At 38.6% G+C, this 26,872-nt stretch overlaps 1 protein-coding gene across 6 annotated transcripts in view; it reads left to right on the forward strand.

The window, feature by feature from the left end:
* AFF4 (ALF transcription elongation factor 4) overlaps positions 1–26,872 on the forward strand; it is a 58,764-nt gene that overhangs the window by 20,163 nt on the left and 11,729 nt on the right. For all 6 annotated transcript variants that reach the window (XM_068959953.1, XM_068959955.1, XM_068959951.1 and 3 more), the window contains 14 exons: positions 1,022–1,148; positions 3,947–4,738; positions 6,103–6,147; positions 7,148–7,234; positions 14,297–14,333; positions 15,954–16,002; positions 17,391–17,411; positions 17,987–18,041; positions 19,125–19,162; positions 19,515–19,677; positions 19,875–20,792; positions 23,145–23,233; positions 24,661–24,898; positions 26,766–26,863. In XM_068959953.1, coding sequence (XP_068816054.1) covers positions 1,026–1,148; positions 3,947–4,738; positions 6,103–6,147; positions 7,148–7,234; positions 14,297–14,333; positions 15,954–16,002; positions 17,391–17,411; positions 17,987–18,041; positions 19,125–19,162; positions 19,515–19,677; positions 19,875–20,792; positions 23,145–23,233; positions 24,661–24,898; positions 26,766–26,863 — 2,753 coding nt within the window. In that variant the 5' untranslated portion in view covers positions 1,022–1,025. The remainder of the gene's footprint in view (positions 1–1,021; positions 1,149–3,946; positions 4,739–6,102; positions 6,148–7,147; positions 7,235–14,296; positions 14,334–15,953; positions 16,003–17,390; positions 17,412–17,986; positions 18,042–19,124; positions 19,163–19,514; positions 19,678–19,874; positions 20,793–23,144; positions 23,234–24,660; positions 24,899–26,765; positions 26,864–26,872) is intronic.

Consider the following 26,872-nt stretch of genomic DNA (forward strand, 5'->3'; position numbering starts at 1 on the left):
TGCTGAAAATAATCAGGCAGTTGTCTAAAATGAAATGAAATAATGACTTTCTGAGCAGATGGCTTTTTCAGTTCAGACTGCAAAGCGTGTGAAAAGACACCCATTTCTTTTCTGAAAGCACCTACCATACTTTCTGCAGATCAGTAAGGCAAATGTATGAATCTCTTGAGGTGAAGTTAGTGCCACCTGATTTATCATTGTACCTTAGTTATTCCTCTAAGTCCCAATCTGAGCTTTATCAAGCTCAAAGGGAGTCTTTTCTGACACTTATTTTTTCCTCATTACTACAATTTGACGTAAGGCTGCTAACTCAAGCAGCAAGACCAAAGTAAGTTTTGTAAGAGCGGAGACATCCAGTTTCTTAATCCACGTTTTTCAGTAGGAGAACACTGTGGTTTGAGGCAAAAGGTGCAATATTGCCTGAGCTTCACTGAAATACTGTTTTGAGTAAAATTTCATTTGGGAGTTGGGGAGGAAGGGAGACCTGGAAACAACATCAAAGCTTGAGGTTAGATTATGGTAGAGAAAGGGTGCCAAGAAAGGTGTATTAGGAACAAAAATAAAACCACATTTAAAGTAGAAGTCAGGTATTGAATGGGTGGAGGATAAGAGAGTAAAATTGGGAACATTTGGGGGTTATTGAAGAAAAAACAGATAATTTTAGAAGTGAATGGCAGATGGACTGCATGGGTTGAAACAGCCTAGTGATTCAAGCAGGTGAAATGATTTGAAATAGTTATTGGCCTGAGAACTTTATTGAATTTTTTTTTCCTGTTTTTTTTTTCCAATCACTGCATAAACTCTCAGTGATAGGAACAGAAGCTGTCTTTAGATTGTGGGTTACAGCTGTTCAATGTGCCAGAGGTTTTAAATGGGGCAACGTCCTCAATTTTGAGGAGGTATAGCCAGAATGGGGTTCTTAACTGAAATCATTCTTTTGGCAAAACAGGTAAAGCTGGCTGTGTGCTTTCATCCCTCCTTGTTTCCTTTCTGTGATCAACAATCTTGTTTTTATTTGTAGCAACATGAACCGTGAAGACCGGAATGTGCTGCGTATGAAAGAAAGGGAAAGGCGAAATCAAGAAATTCAACAGGGTGAAGAAGCCTTTCCACCTAACTCTCCTCTCTTTGCTGAACCATACAAAGTTGTGAGTTTATGCACTTTTTACTAATGCCGTTTTTATAGCAGAAATCATATGCAAATTCATATTTTAAATGTATTTTTATATGAACTTTTTTAGAGCCCAGCTCTTAAGTCAATGAGTATTTAAGCAGGGCTTGAAAGTAAGGCTGGACAGTAACTAACCAGTTCTATTAGCAGATTTAAAATAATGCTAATGAAGGAGGGGCTGCTTTGAAGGGAGTGAGAAAAGGGATGATGAAACCTTATAATTTTTTTGGCTTTCTTCTGCCTTTGCTGCAGTGGCTCAAAACACTTAAACTCTCCATTGTGTCATAGCTAATAGCTTTTTTGGGGTGCTTTAGCCTGCTGCTAAACCTTCTAACCTTCAATCAATGTAATCCAGACCTGGGTAAGTCCAGAAACAGGATATTTAAGCAGGAGGTTAATTTTAAATGCTGAAATGCCTAATGTAGTGAAATTATCAGCTTTTTAGTATAGTCAGGTTCCTTTCAGTTTTAACTAGTCTGTCCATAGTTTTTATCTGTTTTCTTAATTTGTTTTAGAAGAGTTGACTTTTCCAAATAATGATCTCTTACAGTTTTAAATCTGTGCTAGGTTTCCTCCTGGATTTGATTTGCTAAACAGCACTGAAAAAATAAACTAATTCTGGAATAGCAAAATAAGACACCATTTAGGATTTTCATGATGCAGTTCAAAACTGGTGTTGAAAGCCAGGTCATTCCCTTATCGCAGTTTTAGCTGATTTCCAAGAAGTAAAGCCTTAAGACTTTTGGACTTCTCTCCTGCAGACGGAAAGGTGTTTTTTTAGTGCCTATCCTCCTGTCACTTTACTGTGCTTGTACTGTGTCTGGTATTCAAATCCCACATGTATGAAATGAAAGCTTGTTGGGATGCAATAAACTTGATTTGGAAAACGGACTGGTTATAAGCAAGAACCCTTATAATGGTGTGGGCAACAAGAATTACACCAGTATAAATATCAATTAAAAAATTGCGTACCTAAGAGGAGTGGTTAAACTGACTTTATTTTACCGTTAATTAAAACTTTTTAGGACTAATACGTCACGTATCAAAGAAATAACCACAAACTTTGGGATGACGGTAGGCATCTACAATTTTTAAACCAACGTGTAAGAAAATTACAAAACCAGATTCTTCAAAGTGACGTGTCCATATATTTGAAGCCAATTACAGTTCTGTACATATCCCTGCCTCAAGGAAAAGAGAAAGTTTTGTCGGAGGGAGGGAGGGAGGGAGTTGCATTGTTATAGTTGGTTAGGGAGATTTTAGTTAATGTGACTATTTGACTGTGAGGGTTTCAACTGCAGGGATCTTCAGATCATTTATAATTAACTTATTCACTTATGTGACCGTTTGCTTTTGCCTGTTTCCTTCATATTCTGACTTGCGGGACTAAAATCTGTATTTGATAATTTAAATTTTATTAACAGCTTAATAATTTCAGAAGGTAAATATTAACTGGCCCTGAGTAAAAACAGTGAAATTAATTTGGCTTGCTTTCTGCAAGTTGTCAAAATAAATGTAGACTATTGCAAAGTATTTCTTTTTCCTTGCCTTCTATACAAGGGATTTTGTCTTTATTGTCTAAAGTTGGATGTCCTCCGACTGCCTGCTAAGATGATGGTGTTTAAAGTAAGGATCTCTGCGTAAAGGATCTTGTACAATGTGAAGCTGGGAGAGCTGTTTTGAAGGGGCGTGTATGTAGAAGTACATATGCAAAGTTATATTTTATTTGTTGATAGCAGTTCTTTCAGACAGTCCATGGTAATCTTTGATTAATAGGTAATGCTGACTTTCTGTTTTGTTTGCTTGCTTGTCCTGACTTTTGATGGGTGCCAATATATTAAGTAATATTTTTCTGTGAGGCTCTCTGTTGTTTTAAATATGTCTAGGTATATATATACTTTTTTTTTTTTTTATCTTCCCACATTGGAGAATGACTGTTTTTCTCAGCTATTTTGTAGACCAAAAGAAATATGAGAAAATGGCAGCTAGGCAAAGTTTCATTTGGTGTTAAACTTGATCAAAGATTTTAATAAAGCGTTAGTTGCTCGCTTCTTTGTTAGAAGCGAGCAGTTTTTGTCTAGTTGGTTTTTCAACCTTAAAAGATTCGGCGTGAAAAAGGAGAAAATATTGAATAAAGATCAATTTAAAAAAAAATTAAAAATGAGCAGATTTTGAAATTGAGAGCAAACACCAACTTGTATCTTGGGGAGTCAAAAAAGAAAAATAATTTAGTGCTACTGTTGACTGTTACAGCAGGTTTCTGTCATCAGAGGGAGTTTGGCAAATTGAATATGTCATCTTTTTGAGCTGGTATTAGTGCCTACCTGTGTGCACTATGGTCCCAGTTTTAGAATATTTGCCTGGGTCTCAGCAGTGGGGGATCTCTGTTCCTTACAGTGGCACTGGTATCATGTGCGACTGGGCATCAGTTCCTCTTCCTCAGCTGCGCAATAGCTTCTCAGGTAAACAGGGTAGTGAAGATGGGAAATGCTGATGTAGTTTTTCAGTTGTTTGAGATCAGCATAAGAAAAGGCTAAGGAAGACTGACTGAAGTGCATCTTTTCGTTATGGTTTAGGGGGTTAAATTATTGCTTAAAGAACAAACTAATAGTAGGAATTAGAAACAGTGGCAAAAAAGACATGGATGCTAACCATGATCTTAGCCCTGAAATTCAGATGAACTGCAACAGTTGTCAAGTCACGTTACTGAAAGTGAAGTTGTGTGGCTTTTCTAACTATATTTTGCATTTGCATTTTTTTACATGATTTTCACAGACCAGCAAAGAAGACAAACTGTCTAGTCGTATTCAGAGCATGCTTGGAAATTATGATGAAATGGAGGATCTTATAGGAGATAGATCGCTACAAAAGCTTGTTGTAATTCCCAAACCAACTGTACCATCAACACAAGATGAAAAATCAAACCAAAGTTTCTTTGGTGAACAGAGACATAATACTAGCTCACATCAGAGTAGCAAATGGACTCCTGTAGGACCAGCACCTAGCACTTCCTCGCAATCTCAGAAACGGTCCTCGGGTTTACAGAGCGGACACAGTAGTCAGCGTGGCAGTGGCAATAACACTAGCAGTAGTGGCCAGAGACATGACCGTGACTCATACAGTAGCAGCAGCAGCCGCAAAAAAAGCCAGCATGGATCAGAACACTCCAAATCCCGTTCTTCCAGCCCTGGAAAACCATCTGCTGTTTCTTCATTGAGCTCCAGCCATTCTAGATCTCATGGAAACGATCATCATAGCAAAGAACATCAACGTTCAAAATCTCCCCGGGATCCTGATGCCAGTTGGGACTCTCCCTCCCGTGTACCCTCCTTTTCAAGTGGACAACACTCTAATCAGTCTTTTCCACCTTCCCTCATGTCCAAGTCCAATTCAATGTTACAGAAACCTACTGCTTACGTAAGGCCGATGGATGGACAGGAATCCATGGAACCAAAGTTATCTTCTGAACACTACAGTAGTCAGACTCATAGCAGCAGCGTGAATGAGCTGAAGCCCAGCAGCAAAGCACACCTAACCAAGCTGAAAATACCTTCTCAACCACTAGATGTAAGTTGCTACCAGTTTCCTTTTTGTAAGTTGCTACCAGTTTCCCTTTTTTTTTTTTTTTTTTTTTTTTTAAACGCAAGCGTCCTCGGGCTGGAATTTTCAAACTTCTTTGAAATCCCAAACTCTAACTAAAATTTAGTTTTTAGTAAACAGCCTATTTTTGGTTGAAGTAAAACATCTTAAACTTCAGCAGTGAAAACCTGTGTTTTGAAAGGGAAGTGTACAAAAGTAAATGTAATTTTTTCCCTCTGCTGCTTCCAGGTGGATGTAATGACTTTTATTAAAGAAAGGTTAACTTTAGCCTAGGGACGCTAGTTTTCCTAGAGTATTTCTGTAGTCAGAAGTTAGTAAAATAGTAGGATATTCACAGAGGTGACAAGCTATACGTATATACCGTGGGCCATGTTATTATGTTAGACTAGTAATGCTATGTCTGCATATATCAAATTTTCTTATGAAGTGTGTTGCTGTACATGAGAATGCCTTCACCTAGGGAGAGTAAACCAAACCCAAAGCATAGCAAATTGAATAGGGCTCAGAATTTTTATCAAGTATGCTGGATACAAAATAGTATTGGTTTAATGACTTTTAGTAGTTTGGCGTTCTTGAATCGGTAAGGCATAGACCTAACTACTGTTTGCTTAGAATTAGTGTGCCTTTCTTAATAATAAATGTCATTGCATCTCCTATGAACTGCTTGAATGGTGGTAGCCAGAGAAAAGCATTTGTTCCTTGGACTGTAGTAAATAGCAAAATAAGGTCCAGGAAAACTGTAAGGAAAATCAGAAATAAATTATTTCCATATTGATAAAGACGTGATGTGCTAATGCTGACACAGTGAAAGTAACTTTGCTTCCTTTCTGCTTTTAGCAGTCAGGAGTGCAGAAGATTCATAGTTTCATAACTATTGCTTTCTCTGCAGTTTTTGCTTCCTAATACAGTTTATGTCATTACTGTGTGTTTACTGTCATGCATTTGAATTCTGATGTTATACAGTGGCTTCTTCCAGGAACTGACAGAAAGTTATGATTCTCCTTCCCCTCTTTCCAGAAGTTCTTAATAGCGCTGACTGCGTAAGATCACTTTAACAGTCAAGTGAAAAGGAAGAGATTATTGTGGCAGTTTTAGATATCTGATGTATTTGCTTTTCATAACTGGATATGACTCATATCATAAAAAATATGGATCTATCTGATATTAAAGCTAATGTTGCTGAAAAGAATTAGCAAGGTCTGTTTTTATCAGTATGTAGCCAGTATGAATCATGATAAGTACTGCAGTTTGTTTGCAACGGCTTTTAACCCCTGGGATCTTTTGAAGAAAATTTGCTTTACGAGACATTAATCCTGAGTTTTGTTTTGTAGGCATCAGCATCTGGTGATGTGAGTTGTGTGGATGAAATTTTAAAAGTAAGTTCTCTCTGCTTTTTGTTGATAGTGTATTTGTTGAAAATACAAACACTGCTAAGGAGGTGGAAAGTCCTCTGCCAAGGAAGAGTGCCATTTTAAATTGCCTCGACAGGCATTAGAGAGTTCTTCAGTTACTCCTCTAAGGGAGGTAGACTGGGGAAGAGTTTGCAAGATATAAACTGGTAGCAGAGTTGTGTGCGGGCTGGTCGCTGCATTGTTGTGTGTGCACCTGATCTCCTGGATACCCCCATAACATTCCTTTCCTTCTAGGCGGCTTCCCTTGTAGCCCAACCAAAATTAGCCATTTCTTGCACCAAAGTGCATTTCTTACAATCTAGTATCTTTTTGGATTACAACAATTTTTTGCTACCTCATGGCAAAACCTTCCCTTCTTTTCTACCTAGGTTATTTTCTCTAGTCTTGTTTTCCCTCATGTGATCACCTGATCGTATGTCTTTTATGATAAAAGAATGATCAGATTTCTCCTTGAATATTTCCACGTCTGGTCATTTGCTCAGACCCTCAGTTCTCCATATTCCTTGGAGATGCTCTGGGTGAATACAAGATATCTTCTCTTTCTTTCTTGCCTAAGGAATTTAATTTCTCCTAACTTCCCAAGCTCTATAGGCTTCCCTTTCCACAAGAAGGAAAGAAATATACCTCTTTCTACCCCTTTATCCTACATGCTCTCTTCACAGTCTCTGACTTCTACTGCAGTTTGTGCTCAGGCCAACCAGTTTTATTGATTTAGGCCTTTCTGCTTGCTTTGTTACTGTGTCTTAACTATCTGTTTTCATGGATAACAATTTAAGATTTAGATTCATGTGCAAAATCTTTGTTGTGCTTTGGGAAATTAAGATTTGAATCTAAGGTTTAGTGAAATGTGAACAATAAACTGAAAATTGAGATGTAGGGTTACCATTTGAATCAAGTTTGTAATTTTAAATCTTCGGTCTGCTTTAACTTTGTTAATGGTTTTTCTCTTTTGATCTGAGTATAGGAGATGACCCATTCTTGGCCTCCTCCACTGACTGCTATTCATACACCATGCAAAACAGAACCATCAAAATTTCCTTTTCCAACAAAGGTCAGTGCTATAGTCAAATACTGAATACCTTTAAACCAAGAGTAAGTCCTATTCAAAGATGAGGATTTTTGAACTTTTAAAATTCAATTCTGTGTAGTTATGCATTTATTTCAGTGATTTGTATCCCTTTATCTGGCTTTACAACATAATTTGTCAGCAATAGTCTTTTGAAGAATATAGTTGTAGTTGTTTTTCCTCTGTATCTCTGGTTTACACACAGCAATCTGCAAAGACATGTATAATAGATCTTTCCTTTTAAGCTTTTTTTTTTTTTCTTCCCCCTTAATTAATACCTCCTTCAGGGTATTTCTGAAGTTTGAAAATGCCACTGAGAGTTTTTCCCTACTAGGGAAATGTTATGTGCCAATTCTTGTAGAAGCAAGAAAGTGTTGTATTTACCTCTACCTCACAAAGTAATGGGGGCTGGCTTGTAAATGGTAGAAAATTTAAAATACACTTTTGTGCAAACTGGATTTTCTCATGATTTTGATGTCCATGAATACTTCTATTAAATTTTACATTTTCAATTACAAAACAGCCCCCAATTTTAAAATCAGACATTCTGCTGCAGAAGTTCTTTCAGATCATTTGTCCTGAAAGATCTCTTCCTAACTTCCACTATTTGTAATAACTGCTGAAATGTTTAAGCTCTGAACTCCACAAAGAAATCTGTCACTTTGCTGCTGTTGATGGCTTATATGTTTCTAGGAGACCTGCTTGAGCTGCTATCTTTGAGGAAAGAGGAGTTCTCATTCTCTCTCCTACCCTCTTGCTCTCCGCTATGTGCCCCCTCCCCTGGGGGCTGGCGCTGGCACTACTGGGACCTCTGTCAGCTGTTCTAACTCACTAAAAAGGCAAAAAAAAAAACTTAAGGTGGTGATGGGGAAAGAAAATAGTTTTTTCCTGCCAGGTTAGTGATTTACATAGTTCACAGAAGGGTCTCATGGTTGCCAGGGCTGACACAAGAAGGGCAGAAATACAGGAGGGGACTGAGCAGAGAACTATTGCAGCAGCTCAGCTGCCTGTAGAACTGCAGCCTAAAATTCTTCTCCGTAAGTAGCAGCAGATGTGTCTTAAGGTAACTTCACAATAGAAATCCCTCTTCCACAATGGCTGCCATTTTTCATGGAAGATATTTAAGTGGGAATGCTAAAGGCAACTGCGTGCAAATGAAGCCAGACTACTGTGAGCTAAGGTGCTTGTCTCAGATAGCTTTCAGTTAAGATGTCAACTTGGTAAATGACTTGGCTGCAATCCTCGGGAGGTAAGAGCTGGCCTTTATACCAACTGAGAACAGTTTTAGGTGACAGCTATTTTTAAAGAGCGCAGGCTGGCTTTGATTTTTTTTCTTTCCTTTCCTCAGAAGAATGTTGTTATCTATATGCAAAACAGAACATAAATTGTAAGAGAAATTTTCAGTTACAACATCAGACATAGTAGCGATCAAAAGAGCCTATTTCTGAAAGTGCTGATTGTAGGCTGGAGTGAAAAATGGGTTTTGACAAGTATGATCAGGAGGCAGATACTGTGTACACTGTATCCTGTTGTGATGTAAAGCAGCCAGAGTGTACTGATAAACTTGGCCTTCAAGTTAAAATGATTAGTATCAAATAATATATTTTTATCTTCAAATAGATACATCACTTCATTGCATGTAGTTGTACGTCACGTTTAAAAAAATGACATTCTTAGATAAGTTGATGTAAATTTTGATTACCTATTAGTAATGTATAGGATTCACCTTGGATCCAAAGTAAGTGACTACAAACTTAGTAGAGAAGGTTAAACTTGGGAGAAACGCAGTTCATGAAGGTACGATGATCCACAGTTGAAGCACGCTTACCTTAAATTGTTTCAACCCTTTTTTACCAAGGGAAAGAGATGTGCAAGAGTGAAGCAAAGACTGTATTTAAATAGCTAGAACTATTGTTTTAGGTTAGGTTAAGTAATTCTACTGTCACGACTGGAGGTTGCACGGGGTTATTTGGCAAATAAAGTTACCACTGTCTAGACTTACATTTGTTAAGCCCTTGACTGAGAAATAGTGACAACTTAACACGTCATAGCTGATGGACAAGGATTGCCCACTGTTGCCCAAATGTCCTAGCTGTTTAGCAATTGCAGCTTACGGTGTGGTGTTTTAAGGCAAACCAGGATTGGTGATTGTTTGCCTTAAAATGTAGCTCTGTAGTCTGCAGGATCTTGGAAGCTGTTGGGTAGGCAAGGTAGATAGGGTAGATGGCTGTGGGTAGCAACTTAGCAAATGCAGTTCAGTGTGAGATAGCTGACTCATTCAAGAATTCGTGTTTTGTTTCCTGTATCTACTGATTACCAGTAAAAGATTAAACTTTACAATATATTTTTTTCTCCAGAGTCAACACATCTCTAAAACGTATTGGGCCACTCTGCCCCTAACTTGACACGATTTCAGGCTGCCTGGAAGCTCAGCAAATGTGACTGCAAAAAATTATGCTGTCGATGTTTTAAAAGTTATCTTCACAGTCCTACAGGCTACCCTTTTTCTAATCACCGAGCATAGTTTGCTGCTGTCAGTTTCCTGCTTGATCCAAACTGCTCCCCAAAACAGAACAGTTTGGTGAAGTGCTTTAAGAAGCTTTTCTTGCTGAGATTTCTGATATAATCTGTCTAACAGATCTTCTTGTCATGTGAATGGTTCAACATAATCTTTTTGGCCCTCTTTCTTTTAATGTTAGGAAGCTTTTTAATTTGTTTGTATCTGAAAGTCAAAGTAAAGGAGCTCTAATAGATGAAGTAAGTATTGAATTATTGCTTATAACAATCTAGTTTGACAGGAAAGAAGAGTTTTGTTTTTACTATTTTTAACTGTTGGTTATAAGAAAATGTTTTCTTGTGAGCACTGGTGGTAATTTGCAGCAGGGTGGGAAGAGATTTACGTTTAATCCAGGTGATTCACCTAGATGAGCAGTTTGTTAATGCAGCTTTCTAAAAGGCTCCAGCTACATCTCCAGATTACTACTTGGCCAAAGGTCCCAGGAACCATGCTGTAAGTGCACATCTACAGAACTCTCACAGGCTGGTGACAAGTTAAATGGTTCAGGTCCTTGTATTTGCCTAGATATCCCAGAGCTACGGTCTGTCCTGATGTCATCACTTTCTGAGTTGTGTGTTGTTGTCTCAGTGCATCTTACTTGCTTCTCTCCTGTGAGTTGAAAACGCAGAACATATGGTACAGTTCTCAGATTTACTTTTGAAGGCATATCTAGAAACAAGTCTCATTGTCTAGTTTCTTAGTGTTATAGTAGTGGAATAAATAAATATTAATCTTACATGCATTACTTTTATTCAGTGTTTATTTGCTATGTTACCTAAAACTAGGAACTTGAAAATAATCCTTACCTTTTATTGTAAAGAAACAAAACCCAAATCTTTCCTCATCAGTGAAGACAGTTACTTCACTGCTTTGAATACTTATTCCTGAACCTTTGGGGAGGTGTTTTTCCTCTACATGGCAAGCACCCTGTGGGATTGGTATGAACTGCTTGATTCTTTGGGCTTTTGACTTAATTTGGGAAGAAGGAAGGTGTGCAGAAATGTACACTCATTTGTTTGTGATGTGGAGAGAAACTACATAAAATTCCATGATCTTGTTGATGTATGAACAAAAAAGGTAGGTTGTGGTTTTTTGAACCTATCAACCTGGATAGCATTTCTTCACCCAGCTTGCACAAAATTCCATTTATGGCTGCTCTGAGTCTTTTGATTCTTTGCCAGCTTTTTTATTCTGTGGCTGCACATCTTAGCCATGGAACTTTGTCAAATTCTCTCTCCACATCCAAAGCCTATAATTTCCTCTGCCTTCTCCCCTCTGTCATTCTTGGCAGCAGGTTCTTCTCAGAATTCCAGCGAGTCAGTGAGCCGTAGGCTTGTTTCGCCTGGGACCGGAGCAGAATGCAGAAAACAGATCAGCACAGTGCTTTACTTTAATCGAGTAGTACTGTTCTAGGAAAACTTGCTCTCTTTAGTGTTGTGTTCTGTTTACAAATAATATGCTGCAATGTTTCACAGCGTTCCTCTTGTGTGCAAGAGCTTGGCATGCTCTGCCTGTGCACGTTACATGGAGCTCTGTTTGGTGGCCAGTCGATTTTATTTATGAGACGGTTGGGATGAGATCACTTTCACTATGTGTAGATAGTGAATAGCATGCAGAGCCCCAAACTGCTGACTGGACCTCTCAGCCTTATTCTAAATTTATCTAATAATTACCAGGTAGTCTTTGAATTAGAAGATAAAACTTCATGAAAATAGGCCAGGGAAAGTTCTATGGATGCTATGAAAAAGCCTTAGGATTCTTGAGTCTTGATAAAAATGTTACCACCTTCCTAACACGCTATAATTTTGTCCTGTGTAATTTTTTTTTAAGCCGTGGGCTCACAGTCAAAAACTCCAGAGTAAAAATACTGGCATATTTATAAAATATATTTTAAAACTCAGCAGTTTCTTAAAGATGGAAGCTGTTAGTCTCCAAAGAAGCGGTATGTCGTCATTGGCGGGTTTGTTGCCTGCATACCGGTGCAGTGACCTACGGGGGGATCTCGGAAGAGGCGAATTCTGCCTCCGCGTTTGTCTGTCTGCCCCGTGCTGGCGTTACCACGAAGGCCAGTAGTCAGGTTTGTCGATCCATCGTTACTCATACAGAAACTTTTTTTCTGAGAAATAAAAATGAGACAACGGACCCGAGCTATCGGATGTTAAATAGAAATGGGTCCCGTTTGCCTCTGCCTGGACTGCCGCCAGACTGGTAACCTGCTGATGCGAGTTAGGGACCCTGCTACCATTCTGTCCGACTATCGAGTTATTTTTCTCTCCCCAGTTTTTGTGCCAGAGTGCAAACTGCAGTGCTGTTTCCTGCCTAACTGCCTGCGCTGCCTAGCCTCACCGGGCTGCTCTGGTTGGTTAGAAGGATTTCCTTCCTTTAAGTTGTTTTTAATTTCTTCTTTTGAACTAGCCCTCTAGAAGACACTGCTGTAAATGTCTCTGGAGTTGAAAGTATACTTTTCTTTCTTTCTTTCTTTTTTTTTTTTTTCTTTTAACTATGAGTTTCTTTAAGAAATATGTACTCGGAGATAAAACAGATGGCTAGGTACTTGGAAAAAGTTGCACGTGTAAACATAACACCTCATTAAAATGCAATTAACTGAAACAGTGCATTGTGCCTTTGAAATAGGAAGTAACTGAAGTGAGTAATTAGGCAGAGGCTTTCCGAAGAATTTGTGACATGTGTGTGCGTTAGCAAGAAGGGGGGCCGGTTCCCCATCCGGTGCCCCCCCAGCCCGGTTGCTCTCTGACGTGGTATTTGGCCACTGTATGATCTTTGCTTCCTTCTTGAATCATAGTCTATTGGTCTTATTGACCTAAATTGATTGGGCAAAAAGGAGACTGGGGAGTCACACTTGCACTCCTTGTGTCTATGTAAAAGATAAAAATCACCCATGTTTTAAAGGCAGTATAGGTGCTGCTTTCTGTTAAGTCGCAAGACAACTTCCTTCCGACTTCATCTCCACTTTGCACAGTAAACATGGGCTAATTTCATTTTTATTGTGCCTTCTCTTTGCTCAAGTAGTAAAGGTTAGAGGCATTTGAAACACCTTAAAATGAAAGTTCCTGGTAAACTGTCTGTTGTTGAAAGAAGTGGTATAGCCTGCTTTCTTGACCACTGAAGAAGAAATATTTGTTTAATGCACTATTTCAACAGCTTTCAATTTTGAAATAAAAAGTTAAAGGAAATTTAAAATATCTAAGCATGCTCCACTGTGCAGAGCTTTTGCGTGTTTAAAAAAATGTAAGCTTTTGCAAATTGTGTATATAACTGCTGCACTTTGGAGTTGGCTGTTTGGAGAGATTCATACCAAAAAAACTGCAACTCCTTGTTGAATTATTTTTCTGGTTTGCTGTTGGCAAAGGGAATGAGTGAAATATGTGTATAAAACTTCATGAGTTGAGTCAAGTATTTTCAATTTTTATTTATAGAGTCAGCATTTGTCCTCATTTTAAAACGAGGTCAGGCAGGAAGGTGCTATTTAAAAATGGCATTTTAGCTTAGAAGTCGGCTTTTGGTAACTTGGTAGCCTCTGCTTATTTGTTTGTTAAAACAATATTTTACTTTTTAAATAAATATGACTTTGTACTGCATTTTGGAAGACAGAATAGGGTTTTCTGGAACTGGAGTACTGAAGAGCTAAAATTCGCAAGTCTTGATCTTTCAAAGATAGATTTGTAGGTAATGGATTCGTAATATATCAAAGGAAATTACATATAGTTGTTTATTGGTTATTCTACAAGTGAATTGTTTGATTGCATGCATATTTGGCCTTATTTGGGGTAGCTGGGGAATAAAAATCATGTTCTGTTAGTGAGCTGTGCCTGCCCAGGACTCCGCGTGGAGCCGTGGTGACAGTGGGTGTCAGGCAAAGCTGTTCAGATTTTAAGTTTTACTGTCTCTTATGCTCTCTTGTAGCTGAGATTTGGGGGGTTTTGTTGTTGTTTTGTTTTTTACTAACAATAACTTCTCACAATACTAATTGCTTGTCCACCAAAATATTGTACAGGTATGAGAAAAAGATAAATGCCGAGAAAAGAAATTAAATGAAAATGCTTAAAAACTAACAAGAAAGCTTTTCCGTGCAGAAGGAAAATAAAGAAAAAAAAAACATAGTGAACAGCTTCTCTCTGTCTGTGCTGAACATACATAAAGGTAGGATTTGTGGAAGTTGCACAGGGATTTTATAGTTTCAGATGCCATGCAACGCAACAGCAGAAGAGTAGGGACAGATGAGCCAAGGAGGAGAATTGTAAAAGCCTTCTGAAAGCTACTCTTCCCCCTTCCTTGGTGTATCTTAGTGGTTGGTGAAAAGAGTTTGGACCCAGATAAAGAATCAGTCTTTTTTGTTGGTTTTGTTTTGTTTGTTTGTTTTTGAGGTTAGGTGCTATACTTTAAGTGGAAAAAATAGCTTGATTACAGCATGATTTTTGATGTGCTAAAATCCCTTTTGAAAAAACTTTTGTGATCTTTTATTCCCTTAGGACTCTCAACAGTCCAATTTTGGCGCTGGAGAACAGAGTAAGTATAATAAACTTCCTTTAAACCATGCTGAATGTTTTTGTTGTGATTTAGTGTTCTTGGTATCCCTTAGATAGATATCGGGCTTTTTGGAGAATGATATTTTCCAGACCGGTCGTAGGATGAAGTCTAAGTTAAGAATTTCCATACTTTCTCAAGTTTTAACCTGTAAAACAATTATTTGTTTTTCTTTCGTGTTGAGATCTTGAAAGTTATAACTGAGTTGCCAGGTTGTTACTATCCTCTAGAAAAAATACACATCTTTAACTTGTCATCTTTTCTAATTCTTGAAAAGATGCCTCCTTGGTTGATCTGATTGAAAATGGCTTTATGCTTAAAACAAACAAACAAACAAACAAAAGGCCCAACAAAAAAAACCCCACACCTTAAGAACAAACAACCAACAAAACAAAACAAAACAAAAACCTTAATCCCTGCTTGGGGACATGTTAGAAACTAAAAAAGTTCACATTTTAATAGAAAAGCGCATTGCATTTTCTGCTTTATGTTGTTCACGTTCACTTTGGGGATATAAAATCAAAAGAAAGAAGTGCTGAAGAGCTAGTATAGTAGTTTGCTTAGTATTATACTTAACGCTTCTTGTCCCGGAATGCATTTCCAAATTTTAAACAAAAGCAGTTCTTATTCCTCTTTTACTGTACTTGTATTTTGAATATTATTGAAATGAATAATTTAACACAGGTAACATACCTGATGAAACTGAAATAGATTTGTGCTGTTGCCTTCCAGAAGTCTTTTCGCTCTCTCCCTAAGTGATTAAACAGATTAAATAGTAAGAGCAGAATGGTTTATTTTTAGATATTCACAAGTAGCTTACTGTAAACACCTAATACAGTGGGGAATTAAGGAAACAAAGCTTAATTCCATAATACTAAACCATAGACTTGTAATATAGGAACAATGTATCTTTAGGTGTCTAAATAAAGAGGCAAGCTTAATCCAAACACAGAACCACTTTTCAACTCCTGTTCGAATTTTCTGGGAAACTTCTAACAGCCTCAGTTCTTGTTTCTCTTGTACTACGCTTAGCGACTGCCAGAAGTTCCCTTGAAAAAAAAAAAGGGGGGGGGTGGGGGGGAGGGAGGCAGGAAAAAAAACCCAAACAAAAAACGTGTATCATTATGTATTCCTGATTCAAGAATTGGTTTATGAGTTTGCTCTGTGGCTTTAAAGATTGCTCATCTGCTAAAAAGCTGAGTAGGGATGCTGAAACGAGCCTGAACTTGACAGGCTGATCTGTAGCCCGTAGCCTGCATGGAGATGGCAAGAGGCTGATCTTGATAGAAGCAAAACAATTGTTCACACCATTCAAAATAAATTCTTCATGCATTGGTTTTGACAGCAATGATTTAAATAATTTTGTAGATTTATGTTCTCTTCTTGATTAAAGTGCTTGCTGTGTTTAGCGTTTTGTCTCTGCACCCACTCACTTGTTGGGTCTGTGAGAGGTTGTACCTGGCTGCAGCGAGTTACTCGCCATTCTTCATTTTGCTCATCTAGGGCTGTTTGCCTCTGGCAGCTCTGGAGTGGTGTATATTCCTGGCTGGATCTTAATGCATTTTTTTTCTCTTTTTTTTTTTTTTCTTTCTTTCCATCTAGAAAGATACAATCCTTCATCAAAAACATCTAATGGTCATCAATCCAAATCGTAAGTGGCTATTCGGAAAGAATTCAGTTGTTTGAGAAAAGTTATCTGAAGATACTTTTTTTCTTTTTTAAATTAATAAGAGATTTGCAAAATAGCTGTTTCCCTGTTACTAGAAGGTGTCAGTTCTCACGCAGACTCTGTAACGTACTTCTCCTTGACTGACAGAAAAGGGGATCACGTTCTTTAAGCAACAGTTTGCTGGGGCGGTACACCGACCACGGCATGTTGGTGCGAGTAGCAAATACGCTGTGCCCTCTTTTGGCTCCTCTGTTTTCTCGTCGGTTCTCGGGATAGGCATGTGAGGCTCTGCCGAGGGATTGCCTCGGGAACTGGACGGCCCCCGGGCTGGAGGAGCGGGGACGAGGGGACGGGCTTCGTGTCAGAGGGGCGCGCGCCCGGGAGCTGCCCGCTGGGAGCAGCTCCTAGCTGTTGTGCGGAGAGATAGGGTGAGAAACTCTTTCACGTTTGGAGGAGATAGTAAACTACGTTTCTGGCAATCAGGTTAAATTTGAACTCAGTCTCCCAATTGACTAACGAGTTTTTTTAGTAGAGTACGCAAACCCAACGTACTTCTTCCATAGTACGATTGGCAGGAAAAAAAAGGTAGCCGGAAGATTCGTGGTGACCGTAGTCTGCTATCTTTCTCGTAGCTGAAAATCCGACATACGCTGCTCAAAGATCATTGCCAAACAAGTATGTCCGTGGCGATAAAGCTTTAGCACCTGGCTGTATGTTTAGTGAAAGTGGTTGTAGATCCTGAAAACTGACAACTGTAAGTTAAACGTTTGGTGTGATGTAATCGCAGAATGAAATTGGGTCTGCTCATCTGTATATGTGTTGCACTACTAAGATAAAAAAGCACATGACCAATGGAATAGGAATAGAAACACAGCAAAAACAAAAAACAAAAAATTGAAATATTATGGACTTACAGGCATTTTCCCAAAAATGTGCTGTTTGAGAAGATGCTTATATACAGCCAGTTCAGTAGGTGATAGACATAGAAGTTCACCATTTTGGTTTTGCTTTTGTCATAGCAGTACAGAGTCACCCATGGACTGTATGCTGTGCTATTTCTGTGCCTGGAGACTGTGAGAACATCTAAGAGCAAGACGGAGTGTTGGGCACTCATTGAATTAGGATGTATAGGAAGAAGGATGAGAAGATATTTACTGTGATGGTATAATTTTAAATAAAAAAGCGATTGTGCTCTGTGTGGAAAGTTTAGAGAAAAAAAGTATCTTTTGGAAAAGGATAGCAATAAATATAGTAGGACTTAGACCCTAGACGTCAGCGTTTCTTTTCAGATATTCAGTAGAACAGTCTTACTGTGAAACTTCTGCTCAGATGTGCTAGACTTTTAATCCTTTCTCATTTTCTCTCTCCAGATGTGAATCGAACCAGACAGAGTAAGATGTTTTATTTTTGTAATCAAAGGTGTTTTTTAATAAGCACAGAGGCCCCATACCATGCTACATGTTTTCAGTGCATTCATACATTTTCAGCATTGTGAAATAGTGTATGTATGTATTAATAGCATAAATAATAGAGTAATTGTAATTTCAAACAATATAGAAAAATTATGATTTAGCATAGTTGTGCTGTTCTCACAAGACAGGAAACAGTATTAGCCATTGGTGTCACCTTCCTTAACTCTATTGAAAACAGTATTCTTGGTCGTTGTGTGTAAGAAGGTGAAAATACATGTTTTATCTCCTCCTGCATTAGGAAAAAGTGTCAAATTTCCTTGCTAAAATTAATGGAATGGACTACTGAGTCAAAATATTAAAATCCTTATTCCTCTCTAAAGAATGGCTTAACTCACCGTTCTTAAATGTTAAATGTTTTGGAATGGTATCCTGTGGATTTCACCCACGCAGCCTACTCGGTAGCGTAAACAATAGCATGTTGGAATATAGATGGATGCTTTGAAAGTAATTAAAGTGTGTGGAAAAACTTGTCTCACTTTCTCCCTTTTTCTTAGTATGTTGAAAGATGACTTAAAACTTAGCAGTAGTGAAGACAGCGATGGAGAGCAGGTATGTTCCTTAAATATCAAAGTTTCAGGAAAAACGTAGTGCATACATTCACTGTTGAGTACCTCAGCAGTGTTCAGTACTGCAACAGCAAACTGCGGAGCAAAACTCCAAGAGGAAATTTATGACTAAGAAATTAGAATCAAATAGCAAGGGTTTAGATGAACTTCAGGTACGCCAAAACATAGTTTGTAATTATCTGTGTTGTGGAAACAACACATTTGTGTCTGGACACTCTGTTCACGTTTCAAATGGACTTTCAATGAACATGGTGTGGAAACACAATGTACTTTAAAAAGTATGTAGTGGCCTTCCATTTAAGGATAGTACCCTTCATATTCTGCCATGCTGGCTAAAGATCATGTGGTATGGTCTCTGAGCACTAGTAACATGGGACTGAGATTGTGATGATGAGGGCTACTGCGTGTATGTTTTACTGCCAGTCATTTCCTCTAACTGGAGGTATTAGCGGCACCTTTATTTTCATGGAGAAGTCTGTTTTTCCTCTTTGTCGATATTAACTTTCTGCAGCATGTCCCAGAATTGGCATTCAGAATGCTAAATTAAAAATACTTGTAGGGTCTGTGCTACCAAGCAGTAGTCCATATTCTTCTTTTTTTCCCCCTTTCTTTCTTTCTTTCTTTCTTTCTTTTTTTTTTTTTATTCTGTTCTCGGTTCAAGTGCCTGATTTTTCATGTGGAAAACTTTGAGATAGTGCACTTAGTTGGTTAAATAATAGTACTCTGGGCACATTGGAGAATTTTGAATTGTCTGATTCAAAAAGATGGAAACATAGTGTTATGGAGCAGAGGAAATAGGAACTTTTAGAGCTCTAGTCAGAGTATATAGGACTCAGAAAATAGCAGATTTGTGGTGAAAACTTGGGGAAGATAACTCTGATTTATTTTTCTTTCTGTACCAGAAAAATACTGACGTTTGTAAATGGCTGCAAAGTACTGAGTTGAGGTGCTATTCAAGCTAAATATTTTAAAATCTAAAAGCTCTAAATTGACGCTTTGCTACTTAATGGTATATACAGTTTTAAAGTAACTTCTAGAAGCTTCATGTTCTTTTTCTTAATTACAGGACTGTGATAAGACAGTGCCAAGGAGCACACCTGGAAGGTAGGCATTCCTGGTGGATTGCAGCATAGAAAACAAAGTGATGCTATTTAGTCAGCACTCTTAACTTGATCTCATTGCTAAAATCCGTGTTTGTCTTGTGTTTTAAACCGAAAGGGATTAAAAGTTTATCACTGATTAAATAGCATATTCCCTACAAATTATACTAACCCATTGGGGAAGGGGGAAAAATCAGAAAGGCCACTTCCAGGGTAGTTACTGTGTTCCGTTATGTTGACTTTTCTAGTAAGTTTTAATTAAAATATTAGATTTTATTTCTGCTACTGGAAGGACTTACAAGATGTATTTGTGCCTTGGGTAGTGTTTGTTTATTTTTCTTTATTTTTGTTTTCAGTAATTCTGAACCTTCACAGCATAACAGTGAAGGAGCAGATAATTCTAGGGATGATTCGAGCAGCCACAGTGGATCTGAAAGCAGTTCAGGATCTGACTCTGAAAGTGAAAGCAGTTCCAGTGATAGTGAAGCTAATGAACCATCACAGAGTGCATCCCCCGAGGTAGGGTCTGAGATGAAGAAAAAGTGAGAACTGTTATTCATAGCGTGTTCCGCGAGCTGCGTTTCATTCATTATTGCTCTCAGGTGTTTTGGTGTGCCTCTTGCTTTGCCATGCGTGTATAGCTGTCCTGGGGAAAAGGTAGAAATGTGAAATATTTGTATCTAATGCTGTTTTTTTTTTTTTGTATTTGATTTTAGCCAGAGCCACCACCAACAAACAAGTGGCAACTGGATAACTGGTTGAACAAAGTTAATCCACATAAAGTGTCACCAGCTTCTTCTGTGGACAGCAATATCCCATCCTCACAAGGCTACAAAAAAGAGGGACGGGACCAGGGGGCAGGAAGCGGATATACTGATCAAAGCGGATCCAAGGATTCGATTTCTTCTACACCAGGGCGAGATTCCAAACCCACCCAAAAGGGCTCGGAGAGCAGTCGTGGCAGGCAGAAATCACCTGCCCAGAGTGACAGCTCCACACAGAGGAGGACTGTAGGTAAAAAGCAGCCCAAGAAGGCGGAAAAAACATCTGTTGAAGAGCCTAGAGGGGGTCTTAAAATAGAAAGTGAAACACCAGTAGACATGGCAACAAATATACCTTCAAATAGGCATAAGGCAGCCACAAAAGGTTCCAGAAAACCTAACATAAAGAAAGAGCCCAAATCTTCCCCTCGGCCTACAACAGAGAAGAAGAAATATAAGGCTTCAAGCAAATCTGCCCAGAAATCCAGGGAATTCATAGAAACAGATACCTCATCCTCTGATTCAGATGAAAATGAGAGCCTGCCTCCTTCATCACAAACACCCAAATACTCTGAGAGCAATAGGACTCCTGTTAAATCTTCCATGGAGGAGGATGACAGCTTTTTTCGGCAAAGAATGTTCTCTCCTATGGAAGAGAAAGAACTTCTTTCACCACTCAGTGATCCTGATGAAAGGTACCCACTTATTGTGAAGATTGACCTGAGCCTCTTATCCAGAATACCAGGGAAGCCTTACAAGGATGCTGATGCACCCAAAGCAGAAAAGAAAAATGTGCCAGAGAAGCACGCAAGAGAATCTCAGAAGCAGCCATCTGACAAGAGTTCTACAAAAGGCAAAAGGAAACATAAGCAGGTGATCAGTTTTGTAGACAAAAGTTTATCTCAGCCCCTTAGTGGATTGCTGCTGAGGTAAATTGTATAGCCCAGAAACCCAGATCATGCCTCAATGCAGTGACTCCTCTGAGCAGTTTAGAAGATGATTCTGTTTAGCTATTTTGTGTAGCCCAGAATGATAATTCCTGTGCCGTTATAATAAGGATGAGTAGGATTTTCTTTTGGAGCGAAGAGGGGAAAGCAGAGGGAGTGCCTGTAGGAGTGCTAGCACTGCAGCCGGAGCTCGTGGAAGCAGCCCAGCTCCTGCAGCTCTATTGTATTCCAGCCTACAGCAGTGTTAAGCCAGGTTGAGTCCTACAGTCCTGCCCTGTCATGCCTTCACTTGATCTGCTGCTAGTCCCTGTTGCACTGCAGGCCAGCTCAGGGAGCAGATCCAGCTGAAATCTCACCTGGCCAAAAAAAAATCAGTTTTCAGCTGGATCAGGGCCCTGAAGCAGCAACTCATGCAATTGCATGAGAGCTAGTGCCAGAACAAGGGATGGGGCAGAAATGGCACGGGGACATGGCAACAGAAACACAACCTTAGAGGTGCTTTACTGGGAACAGAGATATTTCTTCATAATATTTTATATTCTCAAATCTTTTTTTAAAAGAGTTAATATTTTCAACTATGAAAAAAGCAGGAATCCCTGAAGGCAGTAAAACGGACGGGGATTAATGGGGGAGCTGAATAGTAATAATAGTGCTAGGGAGAAAAGTTGACGAGTAGTAGTTGGTAGTGTGATTGTTAAACTGCCTTCAGAAAGGCTGAATAGAAAATACACAATTCATATATGGAGCAAACCTCTGTGGACTCAGTGATGCAAGGAGTTTTGATAAATTTCTGATTTCTGTGAAATGAGATGAGGACTACGAAGCCATGCTTCAGGGATTTAAAAAGTGTTCATGCTAATCTGGATTTTGTTCCTAAATTTTAGTTTTGGCAGGGATTTGGCCGTGGTTGTAAGATAAGTTTTTGTTGTCGAGGATTGGGTGACATCATTCAGAGGGTCATTTGACTCCAGAGGAGATAGAACATAGTTTTAGTTAATCCAGTTTTTGTACTGAGCAATGTAAGTAAACTGGATCGCTTTCTGGGAGTTGGTATAGTCTAGGAGACTTGACGTGTAACTGCAAACAAGGGTTTCTTCTATGCTATTCCTAGCTAAAATTCCTTTTTGCCTCTGGGTATGGAAATTAAGCAAGAAAGTATGGGCTTTTTAAATAAAAACAGAAATAACGGACCAGTAGGAACAATGGTTAATTCTTTTTTTGTGAGTGTTACTGTATAACTCCTAATATTCATGGGAACGCGCTCTCGTGCTCCGATGGCTCTGAATACGGTGGCTTCTATTTCTTTGACCAATTACACCTTTCCATTCACATTTGGAGTTACAGCATTAAAGCTCCTGTGCTCTTACATCTGAAACAGAAGGCTTTGGTAAGACCAATTAAATTTAGGCTTTCTCCCAGGACATAGTCTGGTGTTTAATCAGTCTGAACCCTCAGATTGCTTGGATGCTTATTGGTGCAGTCCGCAGAAGATGCAGGCCTGTTCATGAAGCAACTAAAGAGGAAACGCTCTTTCCTCCACCCTCTGGTTTTCAGATGTGTGGGTGCTGCGTAAAGTTATGCAGCGCTGTCACCGCTTAATTTCTAAACATTATTTGCTAATGTGTTTCCTTGATCATGCCGTGCAGGGTTGCATTATCAGTGTAGCAGAAAGGAAACCTTTTGGTTTTGAATCAACCTGGGTTATGTTACCAGATGACTTGTGGTATGAGGCCCTATTTTCCATTTAATTTATTGTGTTTCCACTTCCAGTGCACGTTGAAAACAGTTTAGAAATTCACCTTCAAAACACTGTGACTTTAGCATTAAATTTATATTAAAGATCTAATCTTCAACATCTCTGAACTCACCTTTTTAGTCTTGCAGTCTCTTTACCTCTTGTGGCATTTGTAAGACAGTAGCTCTGTAGGGCTTCCCAACATAAAATTTGTCTCCCGATTTCTTACTGAAGCCTTGGGCAGATTTGTCTGGTGTCTCATGGTGATATGTTTGCTTTAAAGTGAACAATCTGTTTGCCGCTTTTATGCAGTTTGGCCGTTTACAAGCCACGCTTAGCTTTTCATTATGTTCCAAGATCAGGATCTGGTCCGCTATTTGATATGGACTAGGGAATGTTTCTATGGTCTGTACAGATATTATTCTGCACTCTGCAAAAAGCCTACCAAATTCATTTTGTTAAATGTTAAACATTACCCCACTCAGTGAAGCTGTAAACATAGTAGAAGTTTGCCTGGATGTATTTCTTGTTTGCTTTATTCAGAATGAGGATGAAAACAGAGCCAGTGAAAGCAAGAAAACGAAACTGGAAGAAAAAGCTTCATCAGGACACAAGACTTCTAGCAGCAGGGAGTGAGTATCTTTAGGAATCATAGCTATATTTTCAGTGTTGTGGGCTCAGTGTGGTCAAGGAGAAGATGAATGTCCACCTCCTCCTTCCCATCCCAAGTATCTCCTCGTTTTTAATCAACAGGTAGAGTTTTATTACTGCTTATTGAAGACTGTTTTACTTCAAAGTTTCCACCAGTAATTGGTGGAAATGCATTTCCAGAACCAAAAACGCTATCCAAGGATGGTTGTTTTATTTAACAAAAGTAACATAAGCCCTAGTGAGAAGAGTTGGTGTGCTATGGAAAATAAGCCTCTCCAGTTTCTTCTCTGATTTTCTAAAAACCTGCACTTTTTAATTAACCCAATCTGGTGATTCTCCATTCAGCAAGTATGTAAACTGAGAAAAAATTACATGACTGACATTGTTTGGGAAGCTGATGGGGTTAAGATCTGGATCCATCCATTTAGCCTCAAATTTGCTTGACAGATGAGCCAAAGAAAAATATGAGTGACACAAATGCAAAATAATACAGAACTGGCTAAATAGTAAGATTGTTTAGTACCCTTTTACCCTTGTATGTTCCTGCTCTCATTTTGCATGCTTTTTGTAATAATTATTATGCTTCTGTTTGACTTATCTTTTGGTCAGTGTTAATTCACAGGAAGGTTCAAGTTTTTCTCTCCTGCATTCTCAAACTCTTTGCTATTCCAGACCAAGCAAATGAAAGTACAATTTTTTTCATGGAAAGGGTTGCAGCATGTCAGATCCTAGAAATCGTGCTTGCTCGTTCTGAATTAAATTCTTTCTTACTATATGTTGGAAGATGGTTCAGATTTCCAAAGCAAGTGTAAAACAAGTGGATGGGTTTCTGTCTTGATTCTTTTTTTTTTTCTCCTCATTCCTAATACTTGCTTGGTTGCTAGTGCATTCATCAGAAGGGCACTTAATTAAATGAAACAAAATAGTTTAAAAAAAATGTTATATGTAAATACTTATTCCAAGTACCTTTGCTCTGTCAAGTGGGAAGCCAGCAATAGCCAATAGCAGTCCTAAGCAGTCAAGGTAAGAGAGTATACTAGAAGGCTAAGTTGAGATAGTTTCCCAGTTTCTTGGGTTCCAGAGAACACTTATCTGGACCATCTTTCTTCTGAGCTGTCAGGCTGACTAGTCTGCAATAGGCAGGCTGGCGCGAATATTGACATTAATTTCTTATGCTGTGGTTAGCTTTTTTTTTTAAGAATTGTTGTAGGGATGTGGTTTTATGGTTAGAACTTGTCTACTGCATTTTCAGGTCAGAACAAATAAAACGAGTTTAATCTGGCTTTGTAAAATCTAGTCACTGAGATAATTATTCTCTTTCTCTTCCTCCAAATCTGATTTACTAGCTCTAATAAAATCTTGCTTTTTTTTTTTTTTGAAAAAAACTGAATTTATTCATTTTGTCCAGGTCTTCAAAGCCAAGTGCTGTTAAAGAGAAGGATTTACTGCCTTCTCCTGCTGCCCCAGTCCTTCAGAAAGATTCCAAGCAAGAACATGGGTCTCGAAAAAGGACAGTCAGTCAGTCGTCATCCTTAAAGTCTAGCAGCAATGTTAATAAGGAGAGTAACAGTGGTAGTAAAAGCAACTCATCTTCTAAACAAAAGAAGACAGAGGGGAAGGGCTCTAGCAGTGCTAAAGAAGCCAAGGTAAAATGTTTATTCTGTAAATACTTTGTTTGTTTCTTTGATTTGCAGTTTGAGGGGCTCAGTGTGATCTAAACAATAATTTGTAGTTCAAATTAAAATGGGATTAGTTTTGGATGTGCGTTTCTTCATGTCATAGTGCTTAAATACCTTGCAAGTCAATAAATTAGAAAATAACTGGGGAGAGATTGTGGAATACTAATGTTTAACCCTACCGAATGCTTATGCTAACTAGTGAAATGTGATTATCTGTAATCAAAGGAATATTAGTGTTTATTAACCGATTAATCTGTTTGTAAGAAATGTCACTAGAAAGCTGTTTACACAAAAGTAAATGGAATAATGAGGTCACTCTTCTGTTATTAGAGCAGATACTAGTCTTGTCCTGATTTTAAGGAGAGCGGTAACCTGGTCCATGATTCAGTGGCAGGACTTCTCCGTGAAGCTGTAGCTCTAACTTTATGACGTGCTGGGACCGGGAGTCTCAGAAAGTGTCTTTTAACTCCAGCTTAGAAACGTAAGGAGTTCTTTGTGGTTGGAGGGGAGAAAACATGGTTATAAAGATAATGCAGAAAGCATTTTTAAAGAAATTTAGCTTAAGAAGATACGTAGATGGTGGATTTAAAAAACGTTACAGGGATGGTACTCTTAGGTCACTAACTTTTCATGTTGTGCCTTTTCATGAGCATATAAACATTTATTACTGGACAGAGGTTAGCAAAGGAGGACATCTAAGAGTTTAAAGTGTATTATCAAACACCTAAGATGAACGTTTTCTATCGTATAACTAGTTGTTGGAGCATAATATGTTTAACTTGGATGGATTTCACTTTGTCTTTGTGATTCCAAAGTATATATAAAGGGGTTGGTGTCATCTTGCTCTGAGTGCTCTGCAGGAAAAGCCCGAAGCCTACTATGTAGGATGTGGTTGTGCTTTGCAGCAGTTCAGTCATCTGCAAAACTCACTAGTTGGATCTACAATCTATGAAACTTTAGAAGCATAGTCTAAAAATGATCAAGAAGGATAATGGATTTGGGGGAGAATTAAAGCAACAAGTAGACCTCGTCAATGTCAGAAAGTAACTTAGCCATTGAGGCGGAGTTAGTGAAATATCTGAACTAGGAGGCGTGCTGTATTGCTTTAGATGCCAATATCGTGAGGTTTTACAAGCCTGGCAGGGTTGCCTGTATCGGTGTCTGTATAAGACCCTTTCAGGAAGCCTACAGATAGTGAATTTACATTACAAACTGCTGCTCTGGCCTTTCTTATTCATCAGCATAGGACCATCCCTAAGCCAGTTGTTACTTTGTGTGATCTTGATGTTTTTATACTTAAGTTATGCTTTGTCACCCCTTTCTTCAAGTAATATACTCTTCATGTCTTCCATTGAAAGTTCTGCTGTTGTTTCTATGTTGTCATAATAGACAGTACAGTATCCTTCTGTAATATCTTCTGAAATATTAGCCTTTTCAAGGCAAAGGCACTCAGCAAAGCGTAAGACTGGAAAAACAGGACTTAGCCAGAAATAACAACATGGGAGCTTCAAGGGGGATTCAGAAACACAGCTAGGAAACCTTGGCTGCATTCTTTCCTCTAATGGAGATCTTTCGGTGGATTAGAGCTAGATGCTTGGTTATAGCTTATGTATTTTCCTCTGTACCAGCGTGCATTGAGAGCACTACTGAGATGAAAGACTTCTGGAAGCTATGTTGTTGTCTATGGTGAATGGCAGCTAAAGCAGCTGCAAGACTGACTTTATTGCATGTAACGTGTGATGTTAGGGGAGAAGCTTATACAACAAATACTTTTCTTGAAAAAAAAAATTAACTATTGGTTAAATTTATTATTTGGCAACAATTTTCCTTTCAGGAAAAGATTCTGAACAATTCATCAAACTGTCCTCCTGTGTCTACTCCATCAACGGAAAGTTCAAAGTCACGAAGAGCAAAACTTGTTTTTGATGACAGGTGAGAAGA

Source organism: Struthio camelus, chromosome 13 (genome assembly GCF_040807025.1).
Source record: "Struthio camelus isolate bStrCam1 chromosome 13, bStrCam1.hap1, whole genome shotgun sequence".
NCBI classification, from domain to species: domain Eukaryota; kingdom Metazoa; phylum Chordata; class Aves; order Struthioniformes; family Struthionidae; genus Struthio; species Struthio camelus.